The 22644-nt window shown below is 35.2% G+C and overlaps 1 protein-coding gene across 1 annotated transcript; it reads right to left on the bottom strand.

The window, feature by feature from the left end:
* Positions 1-15703: 15703 nt before the first annotated feature.
* On the bottom strand, positions 15704-22329 carry LOC123538559 (protocadherin-1-like). Its single transcript, XM_045322741.2, has 5 exons — positions 22163-22329; positions 19764-20019; positions 18149-18279; positions 17549-17617; positions 15704-17003 (listed from the first exon to the last, which is right to left on the bottom strand). Exons 1-5 carry the CDS (start codon positions 22218-22220, stop codon positions 16753-16755), a joined length of 765 nt encoding a protein of 254 aa, XP_045178676.2. The 5' UTR covers positions 22221-22329; the 3' UTR covers positions 15704-16752.
* Positions 22330-22644: the final 315 nt, after the last annotated feature.

Below are 22644 nucleotides of genomic sequence, written 5' to 3'. Positions count from 1 at the left end.
AATCATGTAATTTTCTCGAAGTGGCAGCAGACAGACTGGAATGTAATAATTCTATTTCCAATCACGTATAAATACGTTTGAGCACTAAATAGAGGTTTATTTTTTAGCTTTCTATGATTTTGGACCAAACATTCGCACTTGAGGTGATGATTCAAATCTGGGGCTGGCCAAATTCCGTATTACTGTACTGATAAAGACATGAAGTCACAATGTACTTGTTAAATCCGTGACATTTTAAATGAAGCTGTGATCATTTTACCTTCTGCGCGTTCAAACATTTTCTAGACTCTTGTAAAACACTGGAAAAAATGTAAATCTTGCACATAAGGTGAGAAGCGGACATAGGGAGGTATCAGTGAAACGTAAATTTCGCGACTTTCACATATGATTTCGTAATGGAACTGCGCAGAATGTTTTACTGAAGGTTTTCTGAGAAATAAACGTATGAATTGCCGAAAGTAAATAAAATATAGTTACCCTTATTATTTAATTTGGTAAAAAATGTGCTTCCGTGGTGTCGGAAAAGTCCCTAATAAATAGACCCTAGTTGTTTTCCATTTTAAAGCATATTATGCGCGTAAGTGGGCATTATTTCACACTTGAAATGTATTTTACATAAGAAGACACTTTTTTCGCATATATTCAAGTTGTTTACTTGAAAACGAAAGTAGGGCATGTGTTATGCGGCAATATAAGGTTACCTAACCAGTTGACTTGCATTTCACTGCATACTATTTGACACTCCTTTTTCTTTTCGATTTCTTGTAAAAAAGATGTGTATCCTGTCTACAACGGAGTGCAAATCTATCAACTTTATCAAAATTGATCTGAAGATGCTGAATTTTATATGAAACAAAGAACTTTTTTTTTTTCTTTTTGGTATATAGCCTACAAAATTTGGCAGAAATGACATCGTAGTTATCTCTCTTTGTTAGACAACGCCATTTGCAACAAAGTAGAAGTAACGTGCATTTTGTTACTGGCTAAAACGCAGCAGTTATTTTAGGTAGGATAGTAGCTGAGTGAGTGTAAGTGTAGTTATTACGTATTTCATGAATTATTCTTAGTCTATAATGGAGCTTCTGTTCATGTTGTAAGTCTTTCAAGCAGATTTGTTGACAAACCATCCATCAAGGGATGACATTGATAAATCATAACTACCCGTTAAATATAAATCCTTAGAGGTGCCGGTTTAAAGAACAGCATAATGGACGGTCTATTGCTGTTCATTAAAGACACTGACGTCTTTTTTTTCTTGCTTAACCCTTAGCTTGCTGGACACGATTGATTCTGCCTTTGCGACCAGTGTTGATCATAATAAGCCTGCACATATGTGCAGTCTTATCAAGATCTGCACCGTTCGCTATTCAGTCCGTATCTTTTGGTAAGCACACATACAGTTAATGGTACTGTCCAAATTAACTGATGGACATGTTCGTTATAGAAATTTTGCAGGGTAAGCGTTAATATGATCTTTCTTTAGAATGGAATATTTTTGTATTATGAACATGAATTTTTGTTTCTAAACTGTGTTTTAAAATGCTCCATAACAAGTAAAAACATGCCTATGTCGGTAATTGAACTCAGGCTGCCTTGGAAATAAAACTGCCTCACATTCTTAACCAATACACCACGGTGAAACTGAAATTCGTACCTTGTGGTCATTAAATATAAAGGTTTATAATTAAATATATATATCTTTTTCTACGTCTCATTCTTGCATACATGCACTTCATACAATTACAATACAATAAAAACATAAAATTAAAGCAGTTTACCCCCAGTACCCGGTTACAAATACTTTTTTAAAGCAAAAACTACTGATGTGTTTCAATAACACATAATCTGTAAATAATCAAGGTTTTAAAGCCCTTTTTATGTCGTACGATCTGTATTTCAAGCGCCTTCAAATGAATTATAAAATAAGATATAAGAATAAGACTGGATTTATTTAAGTCAGCAGGAAGACAAAAAGAAGATAAATATCTTAAAGAGGAAAAGGAAGGGGACCCTTCTGTTAGTTTTTTTTTAAATTAAGACTTTCAATCGTGCTTAACTAGGTGCGACTTTCCCATTTCTGAAGTGTTTTTTTTTTCTGGTTTTACTTTATGGTTTCATAACAGCAAATGGAAGATCAGTGAAATATGGAATAGGTGTTTTGCTATGGTGTGCATTAGCATTGTATATACCCAAGACCGAGTTTTTGATGCAATTTTTAGTCCCAAGTTTCCATTCCCATTGATCCTGTATTTATAATTGACATTAAGAATTTTTTTAGATATATTTTACATAGAAAATATTATTATCGCGCTATTATATGGTAAACTTGTGTTTTAATTTCAACAGATCTGAAATCGTTACACAGTATTGTATTTCATAGACCAATTTATTTTGCAGGAAACAATGCAAGATTCAGACGGGGATGAAAGTTCTCTAGAATGTGGCATTTGTGAAAAAAAGTTCCGCTCACAGTTTGGGCTAAAGCGACATTTGCCGTCAAATGAGACGACAAACTACCACTGTATCGTATGTGAAAAGGACTTTCACAATAGGTATTCTCTTAATGAACATATGCAGATACATAGAGAATGTAAACACCTTTGCACTATTTGTGGCAAAGGCTTCGCTAAACCATGCTTATTAAAGAAACATGAATTAACATTGCACAGTGAAGAGTCGCCGTATACTTGTTCATGCGGAATGAAATTGATGTCACAAAGGAGTTTTGAAGCTCATACTTCTATACATGGGAATACTAATAACTCATTTAAGTGTTCAAAATGTGCACGTACATTCGCGTACAAATCCAGCCTGGCGAGGCACGAAAAAAAGTGTGAATGCAACAAGAATCTTCATGCGAAGAATGACTGGTCTTGTGAGAAATGTAAAAAATCTTTCAAGGCTTCCAGGCTATTGAAACAGCATATGAAAGTACATGGAGAGCCCAAGAATATTTGCCATGTTTGTGGAAAGTCATTCCATTGGAAGAAATGTCTTCAAATTCATCTGAAAGCGTGTGTAGTAGAAGAAAGCAAAGACTGAAGTACAATTGATAATTTTTGGAGTAAAGAGGCGTGAATGTTTACATTCCTTCTGCTTTTTTTCAAATGTAGATTTTATTTATTTATTTATTGTCAGGAAGGCATTAAGTGACAAAAGGTCTACCGTAAATATCTGTATTTTTTAAAGTTTAAACTTATACTTTCAGTTTCATGTTTATTGATTGAAGTATCTTTGATATTTTGTCAATGTTTCCTTAGCAACGAATATTTGAATGTTTTGAATTAGTATACTTTCAAATAATTGCAATGTTTGCGTAATTAATCGCGAATGCTGTCCTGGTAATTTGGAAATCATAGTGCATTTAAATGGGGGGAGGGAATAATAAAACAACACACACTTAAGTTTCTTTGCTTTTAATTAAGACCATATAGATCATATGAGCCACACCATGAGAAAACCAACACAGTGCGTTTGAGAGCAGCATGGATCCAGACCAGCCTGCACATCCGCACAGTCTGTCCAGGATCAATGCTGTTCGGTAACGGTTTCTCTAGTTGTAATAGGCTTTGAAAGCGGACAGCATTGATCCTGACCATACTGCGCAGATGCGCAGGCTGGTTTTGATCCATGCTTGTCGTAAACGCACTATGTTGGTTTTCTCATGGCACGGCTCATATATATTATAATCAGTTTTTGTACAAAATTCAGTTTGCACATGTTACAGTAAACAAAAATTTAACTATCTTACTGTTACAATGAGGAAGCACAATATCATATTATATGTAATGTCAAGGGTAATGCAGACATTATGTAACATATTAATTGATATGTCAATGTCAAATACAACTTACATGTAAATTCAAATATCAATATGAAAAGGTCACATACAACACAAATGTATAGAAACAAATGTAGCCATCAATTTGCAATTGTTAAATATAACACATAAAAGAAATATTCCTACATAGATTTAATTGATATTAACAATGTTTTATGTTGGCATTGTCAAAAAGTCTGCCATTTTTTGTTTTCTTTTTAATGTCAGTAAGCAACCGGCAACTATATTTTTAATTTTTACAAGTTTTGAATTTTGTTATTAAATTGAAGGATGAATACGTAATCTAGATTCAGAGAGTGGTTTTACACTTTTAGGCTTAAAACGTTCAAAAATGTAATGAAACATAAACCTATACTTTCTTACTTTAGTGTAAGTAAGAAGCAAGCTTTGAATCACGAGAACAGTAAGTTTAGTAAAAAAAAAAATGAACCCCTTTCAACATTATTAAGTATACTCAAAATTATACATTAGTATATATGTATAATGTTACTTTAGGTGTTGTTTACTATTTTTTCGGCTCGAATATTCACAGACTAATCTGCTTACCCAGGCGCCGGCACCGGCGTTTTGCGTACATTCGGCAAGATTCCAGTAACAATTATTGTATTTGATTTAAAGTAAATAATTGATCCTAGTCATCAAAATTACTAAATTAACTAAGTAAGATAACTCTTATTGAATCCCCTTTTTATACTGTTTTCTTTAGACTTTTGCGTAAAGCCACTGTAGCCCATATCTCACTTAATGTTACAGCAAAAGGTATTAGATTGAAACTTAACACATCGCTCTTTTTCAGGTTAGAGAATTAAGTAAATGTTGTGTCTGCTAGTTATCATTACAGCTGAAATTACAATTTCTTTGGCAATACGTACTATTACATTTGAAAAGTAAGTGTTGACTGACTATTTTGTACGAATAGCCGAGCTGGTTGCTTTACTAATAACTCTGTTTTGTTTTGTTATCCCCTTGTTAAGTCTCCTTTATTAAGTCTAGTCACGTGATCAAGATACATAATGTGTTCAGGAAAAAAACAACAGTTACTGTTGCTTTTTTTTGTTTGTTGTTTTTTTTTGTGTGGCAATTATTGTATGCTTATCTCTGAAACATTTGGAATACATCAACTTCATTAGTTAAAAATACAGTTTTCTTTTCATAAAAACATAAGTAGAGCATCTAATTTAGATAGAAAAAAACACATATTTATATATCACCAGTGATGTAATAACATAAATGCATACATTATGTTACATTGCCATGATACATGTACAAAAGCATATCTCAGTTTGAAGATATAATCATGATGTAAAACGTTTTGAGTTCATTAGAAGAGACTAAAGTACAATTATTGTTGTTGTTTATTCACCTGCACAATCTTGTGACCCATAATTGAGTCAATGTTGCACGATCACAATACGGACAGGAAACAAGATGCATGCGAAATACTTCTTTACGGACATGCAACATAGTTCATATTTTGTTTCCTAAACATGCATCGTCAACTTTAATTATAAGACATATGTACATACGTATAGCAAAATAATGAATACATGAATACACATGAACGTTTTAAAATTAAAAACTTTCAGGAGAGCAGAACTGAGATAAAATGTTTAACTGTTGTCACCAAAGTTTCAGTGTAACATCTGCAGTTCACATCACTTTATCACGTGCTTAACTTCGTCGTTTCTGATTGGATAATTGAATAGTTATCAAACAGAAGGAAGAAGTACCACAAGACAAAACTCAAGTGTATACGTCAAGCGGAGCGAAGTACCCGTATGCTATCGCGTGTTTCGTTTGGAAATCTTAATTGGTATCCAAAAAGATATAAGCTTGAACACATTGAAGTAACTTCGATTAAGGCAAAATTGAACACAGTAGAAGTGGCATTTAAACCTGTGGTAGCAATCAACAGAAGATATCATCTGGTTGTTCATTTCAAGGGAACATTGATTTGATCACAGCCGAACATTTAAGAAATAATTTATAGCAAAACAGTGCTTTATCATTATTTATATACGATGGGCGGTTATACCGTGGGCGTATTAATTTCACGAGGGCACAGCCATTCGAGTGTATAAAAAAGTGATAAAGCACCGTTTTCCTATAAATTATTTCGATTCTTATATGTTCTATATTGTAAAATTTATATCAAATACATGTATGATGGCACTGTTCCTTTGCGCAAGCATGGCGCCAACAGTAGGTCTTTCTTCATACACGCCAAGACCGGAAACGGTAATAAGTCTTGCGGCAGCGTTCAGTTCGGGCAAAAAATATTGCGAATTATTCAGCAAAGCGGATAGCTAACAAAATATGTGAAACATTGTGTGATGGGACATTTCTTAAAATACTGTTAAGCAAAATATTTCATAAAATTTGAAAGCGCTATTTCTTGATGCGTATATTGCGCTAAATATCACTATGACGTGACGTCAACATACGTCAACATAATATCGTTGTGATGATTAAAACATTGTTAGTCATATTAGAATTGCTAGTAATTGTTTATAGATGTTAGTAACTGTATACAGTTTACTTTGTGAGTTCGCTCAACATCTCCGAAATACCAAGCCTAAGTGATGGTAAAATTCTAGACTCGTCCACTTTATAATGAGACCTAACTGGCTGAACTCCTCTGGGCACATCATTTAATTTTCGTAACGTTCCAAATTTAGGTAGACTTCCTTTCCTTTTGTCAAACTCATGATCTCTGCAATAAAAAGTAACACTGGTAATTGTGCAATATATTGCGATGTAACGCAAAATTTATATAATATAAGGAACTGAACAAATAACATTATACACTGTTGCGTTTGACGCTTTTTTTTTGTTTCTTTTAGTAACAATTAAAGTGAGCCACGCCACGAGAAAACCAACACAATGGCTTTGCGACCAGCATGGATAAGACCTGCCTGCGCGTCGGCGCAGTGTGGGAAGGACCCATGCTGTTCGCTAACGGTTTTTCTAATTGCAATAGACTTTAAAAGCGAACAGCATGGATCCTGACCAGACTGCGCCGATGCTTTGGCTGATCTTTATCCATGCTGGTCGCAAAGCCACTATGCTGGTTTTCTCAAGGCACGGCTCAAATATATTTCGCAAGTAAACGGCATTTTAATGTTTCGTCCTGCAGCAATTCTTAACATACGTCTTCTATATATTTGAACTTTAGGTTGCCAACATTGTTGTGCCACAGAATCGGCTAAAACCCGCCCGCTTTGCTTATTAGGGAGATCGCAGATCTACTAGTCGCGGAGTATGAGTTAGATCCCTGGGGCGGGCGTCTTTTCTCTGTGACGATTTGATGAAAGACATTGTGTCTACAATCATTCGTCCTTCACCGCTGATACATATGTTATTTGCGGAGAACAAGTTTGCACTGGTACTGAATCCAGGAATACTGGTTAGGTTAAGCATTAAGTTAAATCTGCGCGTTTGATAAACCGGCAGCAATGGCGTAATATCATTTATCCGGAAATCATAGAATAAAGCATGGATTCGGCGTACGGATATGAAAGTAATTTTATGAATAAATGGAAATCTGTGAGTATTAGATATAATATTCAAACATCTGACACGTTTCATACTTCCTAAAACGAGCTCTTAATCTAGATCTAGAAATGTGCGGTTTGCTTTAATTATTAAAAAAATTATTTCAACACATTATAGGCCATAATAAAAATTATGTTTATTTACACTGTGAGAAGTTTCATTAATATATATACTTCGTAGAACACCTTCTATTCCCAGAATGGTTATAAAAGGTTTTTCCATAGACTTCCTAGGGTTAGGGTTAGGGTGAGAGTTGGACACTATTTTTCCAGAAAAAGTTTGCGTCCGAAATTGCTTGAAGTGCAAGTGTGCGACAAAAAAGAGCTTGAACAAGATTTATTTGGGTATAGCACTACCCCTGAAAACATGCAGAACCAAATTTGTATAGAGTTCTTCACAATGAGTTGTTTTGTCACGTTTAAGGGTCCCAAAACAGGCTAGTTTGATCATTAGAATGAAAAAAAATGGCAAGAAACGACGCATTGCAAATATCAAAACATTGACATGACCATTTAATAACTTCAATAACTTCGAGAATTCGATGTCTACGACGCTGAAACGCAAAACCGAGTGTGACGTAGACATGGAACTAGTGCATGCACATACCCGTAGAGTTCAGAAAACCATAGAAACACACTTACCTGATAAAAAAGCAAGCGAACACGCGAAGATGTCAGTAAATATCCGCCATTTTGTAAGTTTGCGACCATTTCGCTCGCTTGAACCAAGTGTGCAACCACTTCACGTCCTGCCCCTTGAAGATATTGACATAATTTCTATTTGTATATATAATTACAAACTGAAGCCCTAAACAATTTTTAAACTTTTTAAACAAGACAGTGTGTTTTTATTGTTTGAAACAATAGCCATATTCAGGCATATTAAGACCTTATATACTTTGCTTCCAATGTTTTACCCTGTCCGTAATAATATATCGCAATTGCTGCCGCCTAGTATTAAAAAGGTTGTAAATCTGGTAATAGATTTCTGTAAGGGAGAAAACTGTAGCATAACCAAACGAATTAATAATAAAAGCACTATACTCCCCTGACATGGCATTTCTGTCCGGTTTAGCAGTTGTTTTGTCGTAATCAAAGTTCATTTTAAATGCATTTTTACTCACCTCATTATTATTGCATACGGTGTCAGTTTTATCGCAGTTCGTACTTTCACTCAATAGTTAATTTTCAGGATATTTGCGATAATATAATCTATTTGCATGTGTATGAATAATAGAATTCCTTTCTTGACGGTGATACGGTGATAGGGAACGTGTGAGGTTTTGCACATTTATTACCTATGACCAACAGACTCTGCAAAAATGAGTCTGCTATCATTTTCCTAGGTTGTATGCTGTGCTTCTGCAGGATCAACAAATATTATATTACGCATACTGCCTAATTATACAGAACAAACCAAGCTGGACTTTAACATATAGGACATATTTGTTTATTTTCATTTTTTTTCAGTTTGATATTGAAATAGATCTTCACAGAAAAGGCAGACATTTCAATATTTTCACGAAAGCGGAGCTTCAGAGAAAATAGTGGTGATGTGTCTCCCTTCTCGATATTTGAATATCTCACTGAAGGAAAACAAATGGTCGTTTTATTTTATGCCAATTTCTGGAGATAATCAGATTTGCTGTTTACTGCATGCTTACATTTTTAAATTAGACCAATACTCCATGACAAAATTCGTATTTATTTAGGCTACCGTTTTATATATATGATGTATCTGCTAAATAACTATGGACACTTATGCACAGTTATATCGAATATTTGTAATAAGGTCCGTGAAATCAACCCGACACCACACAGAGTTGTGCTTAAAGAGTTAGGGTTTGATCCAATCAGATCAGTAAAATCAATGTTATTATCAGCTATTGCTTCTTACACTGGTGTTATACCAAAGTTATTTAATGGCATTATTTCACTCACTGACCGTAAAATAGTTGATTTTTCCAAATATTTCTTGTTCAATGTATCAAAACACACTGTGTCAAGATTTTTGTTGTTGCAAGAACTATCTAAAACTTGTTGGGAATGTTCATACCATAAACGCAAAAAGTAATCACCATTACCAAGCAATATTAGAGATCAAATTTATATTGTATGAAAATAATAACTTTATCCTGAAACATATAGCTTTATTACATTGTAAATAATTAATGAAATTATCATTTTTAAAATGTGTATGCAGTAAATGCATATAGTATTATCGAGAAGAAAACGGAGGATATTTGTTGTACAAAGGCTGTTGCTCTGGAAAGGTTTATTTACTTGACTAATTGGAAATATCATCCTTGTAAAATGGCTTGTTAAAATCGGTTTAAAATTTTTAAGACTTGACAGTTGATTGAATATAGTACTTTCATTTGGTTTTAGAATAATTTATACATGTAAGAGTGATAACAAAATGTCGTATTAGACACAGAAGGGAGTAAAAAGATTCAGTGTTACATGCTGTCGCTGTCCAGTATCAAAAAGGGTTCTAAACATAACCACAAATTATGGCAATAGATTTGTGTAGGAAAGGGAGAGAACTATAACAATATCAAACGAATTAATGATGAAATCAATATACTCCCCTCGCATACCATTTCCTGTCCGGTTTAAAAGGCCACGGGTGGTAAACGCGCAATCCAATTCCTGCCGGGAATACGCTTAAAATGGGTTGCGCAACGTCCGGTGCTAGTGTTGCGCATAAAAAAAAGACGAAATTGAGGTATGTGAAGTTATGATTTTGCTTAGTATGAGACAAGAATAAATTTTCTCGAAAAAAGCAAAATGCTATTCGACACAAATATGGTAATACATCATACGTATAAAATATCTGGTTTGTAATTTATGATTCGGCTCCATTATCACAAAAACTCAGGCGACACGAAGCGTGAAAAAAGTATGAAATCAACAAAAATGGAAGTTTCTGACCTCATATGCCTAATCTCTAATCTGAGGACATCTGATGCTTTTTATGATAACTCGACTATTATAAAGTAACGAATATCAAAATTATTTGCTTCAAATCCTGCTTACGGGGACAAAAAATCATTGGGAATGGGGTTGCGCACCGGGAATGCAGTTGCTCTTATACATCATAATGTATACATTGTATACGCGCAACTCCATTCCCGGGGCGCAACCCCATTCCCGATTATTTTTTGCCAATCTTCCCCCCCCCCACCCCCTCAAAAAAAAAAGCAATATTTCATTCAAGTGTATGTAATATTCATGACTGTTTTACACGTGTTTGATCATTAGAAGCGTCACATTTCCAGAAAGAAGGCACAAGAGTTAGAAAATTTGCATTTTTCATGATTCCATGCTTTTTTGACAGCTCGAGCCAGCAGAGTTTTCGTGATAACAGAGTTGATTCTTAAATTAATAAGTTTGTATTTCACACATATGATCTTTATTCATTTTTGTGTCGAATAACATTTTCGTTTTTTTCGAAAGCACTCGTAAATGTGTCATTATTTACAAAAACAAAAACCCACCTACCTCGATTTTGTATATATTGATGCGCAACACCAGCACCGGAAGTCGCGCAACCAATTTGTAGCGTATTCCCAGTGGGAATTGGATTGCGCGTTTACCACCCGTGAAGGCGTAATCAAAGTTCATTTTAAGTACATTTTTACTCACCTCATTATTGTTGCGTACGGTGTCAGTTTTATTTCAGTTCGTACGTTCACACAATAGTTATTATTCATGTCATTTGAGATAATGTAACCTATTTGCATGTGTAATAATACAGTTATTCTCTAGACGGTGATAAGGGTCATGTGAGGTTTATGCACTTTTCTAACCTATGATCAACAGACTCAGCAAAAACGAGTCTGCTATCATTTTCCTAGGTTGCATACTGTGCCCCTGCAGGATTCTTTAATAGAAAATAAATTACGCATATTGCTTAACTATACAGAACAAACCGTGCTTGATCATAACATTTAGGGGATATTTGTTTATTTTCAGTGTGATATCTTATGTCAATAAAAGGAGGTAATTAAAGAATATAGTTCAAGGGACATAAATTTTTCCGAAGAAAAAAATGTTCGGCGCTATGAGTGACATTAGAGATTTATCTCACTGATAAGTTTCAGCACTTCACCTGATAGCATCTAAATAGATACTAAAAATATAAAATAGAACTTATTAAAAAAAATGAAAATGTCACGGAATTTGGTGATGGCCGCAACACATATTGTGTAGTTTCCTATACTTAAAGATGTCTCATCTTAATTCACACGTCAAAGTCGATAAACATTTCCTTGTTAATAAAAAAATAAATTGGTTAAACTTTGGCATTTGCACTTTTGAAGTCTCATTTTCTCAGACTATGCAGAATTTAATTATGGGGTATCATAAAGAAACCTTCTGCTTTCCCTAACACCACAAAAATTTAATTTATCAGTAAAACATACATTTGTGATTATCATAATTGAGCGCACTACGCTAATAATCAAACGACATTACCTTTAAAGTGCTGGCTTCATTTTTGTTCGTTACCTGATTTCTTTCATTAGAAAAAATGATGAAACTGTGGAACAAACCTTTCTCTCATAGTTTCATCATTTTTTCTAATGAAAGAAATGAGCACAGAAATTCAGACCACATTTTATTTAACTGTTATTTTTAAAAATCATTCATAATTTCACGAAATTGAGGGATGATTGTGTGAACGTTCGTGCTTACGTACGTGTGCAGGAAACTAAGAAACCATAGAGTTACATAAGAAAGAGATCATTGAGAAAAATGACAAAAAGAGGTTTTGGATAGGCACGGTTAATGTAAGAATATGTCAGTTGACCATCATTTTGGTAACGTAAAAACAGTCATCTAAGTTACCTTAAAGTATATTACAAGTATATAATGTTAGATACAAACAATCAGTTGTTATCTCATTAGAATTAACATGCACACTTTGTCCTGTTAAAAAAGCTAGGATTGTCTGCCTGAATTGAGTCAGTCGTAAACGAGCAAGCCAAGTACTACAATATTTATAAAGTGCTTTAAGCAATTTGTTTGTTTGTTTTGGGTTTAACGCCGTTCGTTTTTCAACAGTATTTCAGTCATGTAACGGCGGGTAGTTAACCTAACCAGTGTTCCTGGATTCTGTACCAGTACAAACCTGCTCTCCGCAAGTAACTGCCAACTTCCCCACATGAATCAGAGGTGGAGGACTAATGATTTCAGACACAATGTCGTTTATCAAATAGTCACGGAGAACATACACCCCGCCCGAGGATCGATCTCGCGACCCCGCGATCCGTAGACCAACGCTCTTACCTACTTAGCTAAGTGGGCGGGCTAATAATTTTCTAAATGTAAGTATCGTTTCGACGAAATATACAAATGATCAAGAAGGAAAAAGTTCTCAACAAAATGATTATTTTACAGTTTCGATAAATGTAGCAAAACAAAAAATAGGGTTATCAGTATCAAGTATATTTGGTTGATGATCGGGTCTTGCATGTGTACAGGAAGTAATTAAAATGCTTTATAAAAGAACAGAATGCATCTTCATATGTAAGTTAGTGGGAGTGGGGGATGGGAATTGGGGATTTATTCATACTGCATTTTCATATAGAGACATAGTGATGGTCAAAAAGTAAGGTTTGGCGCCAATAAACCGGTTTAAATCCCTATTACTTAGTAGTAGTGGTTTTGCCACTACAGTTTCAAGGCGTGTTCAGGTAGCATGTTCGTGTCTGCTTTTTAGGTCTGTGTTTTTATTATTACTTTATGTTGATATAAGCATGATGTGCCTGTCGGTTAGCACGTATAATTATTTAAACGTATGCAGTGCTGTATGGGTGAGAACGTTCCATATTTGGGACTTTTCCTACTAAACTATTAACCATATATCTATTTGTAACAATATCATAAGTAACGTTTTATTTTTAGGACAATATCAGGACTTCACTTGAATATCATCTGTTAACTTTTGACCCGCCAATGCATCGAAAATCATTTTAAAACCATTAGATATGTTTATTGTTTTTCATTATGCTTATTATGTTGGTAGTGAGTGTCTTCATTGCAATAATCTATATCTGTAATACTTTCTATGCAACAAAACACGTTTGACTTAAGACGTTTTAAAATGGTCGTTACATCTTCATGTAGTGTTTAAACTGAATGCTAATATACTATTTCATAATACGACGACCCTCTGCCTACTAAAGAGAGACGACCAAGGAGCGTCAATTAAAGTGATTTTATTGCTATTTTCCCCTTACAGGAAAGGCATGGGAATCTGATCTCATTCGTTTGTTAGGAGGCAGTTCCAGTTGAATGCAATGATTACATTGTCTTGTAGTATTATCACAGTCTGTGATAATTTAGTTTGAAAAACATATGTAATTACAAGTGTTCACTATCATTGCTAGAGTATAAATAAACTATCAACATTACATGAGTATTTTAGTAGAACCAAGTAAATAATGCGGATATCTTCCTGTGATAGGGTCCCGATGTAAATGTTCTTTTATGAAATAACCTACAGCCTCAAAATATGCAGATTACAAAGGAAAACCCACTGTGCATTAAAAATCAGTATTAAAATGATTAATGACGTGCAAATAAGGGCCGACTATATGATATCGATGTAATCCTTTCTGCAAGTTAGTACTATCAAATTTGAGGAGTAATTACATAGTCATGTTACAGAGTTGTATAACAACAAAGTTACCTACGACTTGGTAAAATTTGTTCCGCTGAATTCGCCTTTAAATTCAGCGCCATTGTCACCCCCCCCCCCCCACACACACCCTCCCACCCCACACCCAGAGACCCACAGATATATGTAAATATACATGTTTAGAACCATATAAATACTTCGTGTTAAGTTACATTGTAGTATATATGTCACGGTACGGACTTGGTCACGTTGGGAGAGAAGATGCGTCAGGCAGCCGGTGGGCTCAGTCGGTAGAGCGCCCTGTAAGCGAGGGGTCCCGGGTTCGAGCTCCGGACTGACTGCACATTTTTCTCACCATGTGACATTTGGCGCCCAACATGGGACCGTTGCATGCTTCTTGGTCAGTCTAACGACGCATGCAATATTAAGTACGTCCGGAACTCGAGGACGAGTTTCCAACTTGTGGGGGTGTATGTTACGGTACGAACTTGGTCACGTTAGGGGGAAAGATGTGTCAGGCAGCCGGTTAGCTCAGTCGGTAAGCGAGAGGTCCTAGGGTTCGAGCCCCGCACTGACTGCACATTTTCCTCACCCTGTGACATATATCTATAACTTGACAGGTATGATAGATTCGATCTTTTTCCTTTTAAAAGGTTTTTAATGTACTTTGGAACGAAGAAAAGAAATAAGCAGAAGGGCTTGTAATGCCTACAAAGAACAGGACTACAGATATGGTTTGTTTACACATAACAAAAGCAGTGCCGGATTGCAACAAGATAAAATGACAGTTTGTGATAATTTAAAGCCATACAAAGCAGGCATCACTGGCTGTGAACCCTCGCTGCTTCCGCGTGGTTCAAATGGGCTAATGTAACAGATGAAATACAGAGGGTAAAGTGTGGCAAAACTCGTTCCTCGTAATAGTATAATTATAATTACATGCCATATCAAGTAGTTTCCTTTGTTTTTTGTTTGAGCACCACGCTGCTTTTCTGACAAACTGAGGTTGATCCCAATACGTGTGGTATCAGGAGACCTGTAGGATACAATTTTGTACCCTTCTGTATGTGTAGAGCACGTATATTGTCAATTAAATGAGCCGTGCCATGAGAAAACCAACATAGTGGGTATGCGACCAGCATGGATCCAGACCAGCCTGCGCATCCGCGCAGTCTGGTCAGGCTCCATGCTGTTCGCTTTTAAAGCCTATTGGAATTGGAGAAACTATTAGCGAACAGCATGGATCCTGACCAGACTGCGCGGATGCGCAGGCTGGTCTGGATCCATATTGGTCGCATACCCACTATGTTGGTTTTCTCATGGCACGGCTCAAATGTTGAAAGGCTGTTAATTTTTCCAGTAACAATTCTTAAGCATTCATGACACACTTGAAAATAGTGCTCTGTATGTTTTTGTTTTGTAGCATCAAATACTATGATTTGACCTGGAACATTCGGTCGGTGTGAATGCTCCTTAATGCAATAAACTAAAATATCGTTTGGCCTTAAACGTCCCGGTCTTCGTGATACAGGGTGATGAAGATCTCAATAAATTTGGTATTTCACGTTGTTCAAAATACCTCTACCTTTGACGACCGTGGTTACATGTACATATAACACTCTCAAGGCCGTAGGATGGAAATGAAACAATCAATAGGCATGCCGTGTTTTTTAAAGATTTATTTCAAAACACAAAGAGCAGAAAAGATAGTAAGCTGCTATAAACTGTAAAACATTATCAACTGTATAATTTTATCTATTAAGTACCACAAAACCAATAAATAAAACTGTGATTTGTATCCTTAAAATGATAATTACTTTTTATTGTCGTTACTGTGTGATATCTCGTTGTAAAAGGAATATTAAACTTCAAAACGCTGTTTACGTTGACGTAATTAACTGCAATATTACAAAGTTAAATGTAACATGTTATTGAAGCCAGGCTAAAAGAAGAGTAAGAGGCACAGACTGACCCATATTTCAATGTCTGCCATTTCATTAATGGGAAAGCCTATGTTGTAACAAAATTCACTCACACACAAAACACACAGTAAGTTGTGAAATTGTAAGTACACTTCTCGTTATTTTTTGGGGTAAAAATTATCTTAAAATGAATGTTTATCAGATTTAACAAATAATGAATGCATGTTATCACCTCTTGACTATCCGCTTTATAGTGATTAATACTCAGGAATATTATATTTCTATTTATTTATATATAGTTAGCTTAAAGCGTAGATTTTGATCAGAATTTTTGTAAATCCGCATCATCCTTCGAGGGACTATTTTGTTTCCAGGTAAAGTATTCATTTGATAAATAAGATACGTTTATTAAAGAAAAGGAATCAGCTTACCGGGTATTTCACATTAAATTTATACGTCTCATAAAAAATAATTGATCCAAACCCAAATTTGCAGTCTTTATAACTATTTCTGGTGAAATTATTTGACTACTACGAGTAAATTTATTTGTATTTATAAAAGAGTGTTACTCGACTTTGATTTCGGTTATAAATGTAATTTCTACATGGCCATAAAATGTCTTTTTGCACAGGATGGACATATCATTTGTCACAGCACTCGACTTATGACGTCATACCATTCTACTTATGCCGTCGAAACAATCGACTTATGACCGCACAACACACGATTTACAACGTCACAATATGCCATTTGAAATGATTAGTACACATCCTTCAGCTTATTTGTGTTTTATTTCAACAGCATGGTGAAACCCATCATCAGTACCAGGACAGAGCTTGCAAGCAGAGCAGCCGACCCAGATGAACATGCTTGAACAAGTACGCCAACTGTTGTTGTTCCAGTCAGTGGTGTTCCATCGTTATCTGCAGCCTCAATCTGCAGGGCATAAGCAGCCGTTGTAGATGCTGCAAGTGTTTTTCCTGTTGCCACTGTGATAACACCGGTTGAAGCAATACTGAAGTCGGTGTTCGTGCTGTCGCCTGATATACACAAAATGTTTATGTTTTTTTTTACAGTTTTAATTAAATAGTAGTCAAGGTTTGTTATTTATATTTTATTTCAGTCAAATACGTAGCAATAATAGCATTTGAAATTTGACGACCGTTGCAAACAAAAAAACAGAACAAAAAACGGACAAAATACAATGTAAAACGAAACAAAAAAAACAAAATGTCGATGGTTGTAGACATTTATCTCTCGGTAATGCTACAGTATCAATATTATTTGTAAGAATTTTCCCATCTATATTCTATTTAGATTAACATAAAATCTCGATAACGTTATTATTATTATTATACCAGATTTATATTGCGCTCTTTTCATGAAACGCACGGTCAAAGGCGCATTACACACAACAAAAGCAAACACACAGAGCGCGAAAAACATCCTCTACTAGTACAGACACAGAACGATCTGACCAGTGGGACAGAGCGAGATGAAGCCCCCGTAACAATGCATTCTAATTCGATGAAAATTTTAATGAACTCGATAAAAGAGAAAAGCCTAACAAAAATTAAGAACATACCAGCAATACTGTATGTAATGGTGTCTCCCGAATCTTGATCGGTTGCAGTCACTGTTGTTAAAGTTGTTCCTTCAAAGAAGAAAGAAACTCTTAAGCAATTGAACACATTTGCGTAGTAAATATAAACAATTAAAGTTATTCGCCCACAATAAGGTTTATTTTTTGAAATATAGACTGAAAAGTGATGAAGTGTGTAAAATATGTGTTAGATATTAGTAAAAAAAAAAAGAATACTGATGTTATTCTTAATGTAGAAAGCGTCGCAACGGTTTACTTCCTTTTCCCAATTATGTTTGGTAACTTATGAGAATTAATTAAATAAGTCACCCTTACATTTCATCCATTTCTTCCTTTTCATGCGTTTTCTTTAGAGAAAACAATTCGTCTAAAATGCATAAAGCGAGTCACTCTAAACAAATCAGCATCTGGTAAATTATTTATGTAACTTTCTAACGTTTGATTTTATCATATTCAGTAACTTTATCGGAAAAGGGCATTAAAAAAACTGCAAGTATTGAAATTTAAAACGTTTTTTTTTTCTCAATTTGAGAACTATACAATTTAATTTTTAACTGATAATGAAAACAGATTAATTTATACCAGCAGTGGAAGCATCGGAGATGCAGACACCAAATGCTGCTGCTGTAAATGTTGGAGCTTCATTTACATCTGTGACTGTCACAGTAATTGTGGCTGTACCGGAACCCGCAGGCGAAGCAGAGTCCACAGCCCTGAAAATACAGACAAAAGGGCGTAAAACTTGATCATATAAATTTGTTTTACGTCAGTAGAAAAGTCCATTTAACCTTGATATTTATATATACTACATTCTATATCTGCCTCCTATGATTTTCCTGCGTTATATTTACCTTTTAAACAGGGATTTAAAACAACGAACTATACGCCCTGCTACTCAGGCATGTATGCTGTAAGACAATATATGAGTCACGCCATTAGAAAACCAACATAGTGGTTTTGCGACCAGTTCCGCGCAGTCTGGTCAGGATCCATGCTGTTCGCTTTCAAAACCTATAGCAATGAGAGAAACCATAAGCGAACAGATTGGACCCTGACCAGACTGCGCTGATGCGCAGGCTATTCTGGATCCATGCTGGTCGCAAAGCTACTATGTTGGTTTTCTCATGGAGCGGCTCATATCATACAAGTTGTACTAATAAAGTATAAAATCTTTTTCATATATTTGTAGATGAATAGTCTTTTGCTTGGATTTTAACTTATAACAATACCAGTAATATAGATTAATTTTACGATGTTTTTACATTACGTATGTATTGTTCTTCTGGGATTTTTGTTTTGGTTTTTCATGTGACAAGAAGATAAAGATTTGACTATCAACCATTCTGCAATATAGTTGCCTGTCTAGCCAAACAACTTTCAAACCAATCGCCATTAACATTACTTTCTGTATTACTCTTACATACTAACATAAAGCAACAAGACCATATGAGCCATGTCACGAGAAAACCAACATAGTGTCTTTGCTACCAGCATGGATCCAGACCAGACTGCGCATCCATGCTGTTCGCTAACGGTTTCTGTAATTGCAATAGGATTTGGAAGCGAACAGCATGGATCCTGACCAGACTGCGCGGATGCGCAGGCTGGTCTGGATCCATGCTGATCGCAAAGCCACTAAGTTGGTTTTCTCATTGCGCGGCTCGTATTAAATATGAGGTTGAATATTTGTTGCTGAATTTTCATTTTCAGAAATATATTTAAGAAATAATAAGTTCCCAAGCGTGGTTTATCGTAGAATAGCCCGTGTTTGCGTTCTTATGCGTAAAAAATATTCGTGATATATATAGTTTCACATAAGAACGAAAAATTCGGATTATTCTACGATAAATCATACTTGGGAACTTGTTATCTCGTTTCTAAGACGACATACTAGTAAAAACAATGTTAGACAAAAATGGTAACTACTTTTTACGACATAAACTACACTTCGTGCTACGCACCTGGATCATTATATACAAAGAGGATGACGTCACTACTTTGCACTTGCAAGGGTTATCACAAAATAACCGTTGATTGATTTTCTCCTATGTGTATATAGGTTATTTGCTGGTCGTGTTAGAATTAAGTATATCTTCTTTTTTATTACCAACGAGAAACTAGACGTTTAACTATGATATAACTCCGATAATAATAATTACGCAATGTAACCTTGCGATGAATAAAAAATAAACATTACCGTATTTCTATCGTATATGTTGTTGTCGTTTCATAGTCAAGAGCCGTATCTAGGGATAGTACACCTGTGGCGCTTGCAATTGAAAATGGTGTCCCGCTCGTCAGTAATGTGTATGCCATAGTACCTGTACCAGTAGCGGCAATAGTCTTACTGACACCGCCTGTTCCAGTGGCAATGTTTTCAGCAAAAGAATATGAACCAGTTCCGCTGGCTGCTGAATTTATAGTCGGTTCAGTCCAAGCCGTAATAGCCGCATCTGTAAATATAATGGTGTACTTCAATGTAACATTACTAATTCAGACTTAAGAAGTACATTAACGCACAAGCTCAATATTCTAAAATGCCATTACATGTTACATCGAACTGAAACAAATAAAGTATTTGCAATGTCATACGTGTACGTGTTCGCGTACGTGTAGTAAACTAATATACATAAAAAGACACGTTTCGAACAATTGTCCGAGACTTCCATCGAACAGCTCAATATATGGGATTAAAACGTGTAGGTTTACTGTTACAATTGAATACATTTTGACGTGTAAGATTGTGTTTTGTGAGTTACTGGTACTGCTCAAAACTTTTGCACGCCAGACGCTTATTATGTGAGTTACTGGTACTGTTCAAAACTTTTGCACGTCAGACGCTTATTGTGTGATTTACTGGTACTGTTCAAAACTTTTGCACGTCAGACGCTTATTGTGTGAGTTACTGGTACTGTTCAAAACTTTTGCACGCCAGACGCTTATTGTGTGAGTTACTGGTAATGTTCAAAACTTTTGCACGTCAGACGCTTATTGTGTGAGTTACTGGTACTGTTCAAAACGTTTGCACGTCAGACGCTTATTGTGTGAGTTACTGGTACTGTTCAAAACGTTTGCAAGTCAGACGCTTATTGTGTGATTTACTGGTACTGTTCAAAACTTTTGCACGTCAGACGCTTATTGTGTGATTTACTGGTACTGTTCAAAACGTTTGCACGTCAGACGCTTATTGAAATATTTAGAAGCTTATCTGCACACATACCCGTTCAAGTACAAATAGCAATCTAATCTAATATCTTGATAACGCTATGTGATACTCTGGTATTAAGTTTGTGTTATGAGGCACAGTTTTACTGGATTATATTGACCTTGGAGAATATTTTGAATACTTGCAACATTATTGGAATATGTTTCAAGAATGTTTAGCTTAGGAAATTCATTATATCTTGTAACTAAAAACCATACGTATAGACTGTTTTAACTGCTATACTGGGAAAAGGAAATAGTAAAAATGTTCATATTTAGCTCCCAATATGTGTGCAGTGTTCTTAAGTTTACATCTTAAAATTTCTTTCGTGGAGACAATAAAGTTAGGGTAACTGCACTTAGAAAATTTAGATTTTAATGGTCCTTACTAGCCGAATATTACAAAAAGGTACTGTGAAACAGAATGCTGCACTGTAAAAACGCGAACAATACACCACATTGGGTGGCAACGTAATATCTGATACCGCCACAGAAACAAGTTGTACTTAGCATAGTTCTTGTCTGATGCATATTTTATTGCTTCCTTCCTTATATCAGGAATGAGGCATTCTCAGTCAAAACAGTAGTTTCAAATGCTCAATGTTATTGAAACGTAGTGATGTTACCTTGTAAAAATTAATATTGTAGTTGGTAAGGTTTTACTACACCTTACGTAAAGGTTAAATACGATGTGTCCATTGGTTTCAGTTATTTGATTCTCAGGCCAAAACCATCTACTTTGTCTTTAAGTGCATGTTGTAGTTTGTTCATATCATCCGCTAATGTTAATCATTCATGTGAAAAAAAACTTTCTTTTTAAAAGCAAAACATGTTAAAGCACATGTGATAGATGTAATAAAAGTCCGGTTTTCGTTTACACCCGAGTTGCATAATGCAAGGATCAAAGTTGAGCTGACTGGTTTTGCTTATAAAGCAAACGTGATATTACATGTATTAGGGATGTTATATATATGCTGCTATGATGTTGCAGGGATGTTTCATTGATGGTTCTGTTAATGTTACGCATGTTACACCCCATGTTTTTAATATTGGCAGAAAAACTACATCATTAATTTAGTGTTGTAGATGTTACAATATTGTTACAAAGATTTTACAAGGATGTTACCTATAATACATGTGCCAGAAAAGAGATGTATATTTGTTCGAAAACATTAAACATATTAATCTTATTTAACTGATATATTACAGTATTTTATAGATAAGCGAAACATAAAAATCTCCTGACGTTTATGCTAAGTTATTTTGTCTAATACGTTTCATAAGCAAAACAGAATATGAATCTAATTTGAAATTTTAAGACTACACTAGATATGTAGGTTTTTAGGCAACTCAAATCCTAGCACGCTAATTATGTAGCATAAAATTTCTTACCTCCTTCCTGAAAGAAACAGGCAATTGCCAACAACGCAACTGGAATCCAAGTCATCATTTTCAGTTCCACACAACATACACTTTCGGGTCCTTATGTAAGTCGAAGGATTTGCTGACGTTCCGTAGAAGCCTTTCCGTTTATATACCCTCATCCCCATCGGTTTCCATGGGCTGATATTTCAAAACACACCAAAATATTTATCGTGACCCTGTTTCCATATATGAAGCTAAGGAAACGTTTCATATTCTAAAAAGTCTGAATACTAATAACAACAGAACAAAACACACCTGCCATTAATCCAACTTCCAAGATGAACAAACCACACCCACCTGTTGAATCATACAGTTCAGCCAATCAGGAGCTTACGCATTACTCTATCGGGAAAATAATGGGTGTGTTGATGGTGCATATGACAGGGTCTTTTTTTTTGACAAGTCTGAAAGTAAACTCATATTTCACAAACAGCAGAAACTTTTACAAC

Source organism: Mercenaria mercenaria, chromosome 18 (genome assembly GCF_021730395.1).
Source record: "Mercenaria mercenaria strain notata chromosome 18, MADL_Memer_1, whole genome shotgun sequence".
Taxonomy (NCBI): Eukaryota; Metazoa; Mollusca; class Bivalvia; order Venerida; family Veneridae; genus Mercenaria; species Mercenaria mercenaria.
This window is presented reverse-complemented; position numbering and strand designations above follow the sequence as displayed.

Excerpts from the sequence above, each read along its gene's own strand:
- LOC123538559 (XM_045322741.2), bottom strand. The coding sequence starts at position 22,220 with ATGATGACTTGGATTCCAGTTGCGTTGTTGGCAATTGCCTGTTTCTTT. Across the intron at positions 18,280-19,763 it reads ACATATACGATAGAAATACG|GGCTGTGGACTCTGCTTCGC; the intron begins GTAATGTTTATT and ends CTGTATTTTCAG. Across the intron at positions 17,004-17,548 it reads CATTACATACAGTATTGCTG|GCGACAGCACGAACACCGAC; the intron begins GTATGTTCTTAA and ends TGTGTATATCAG.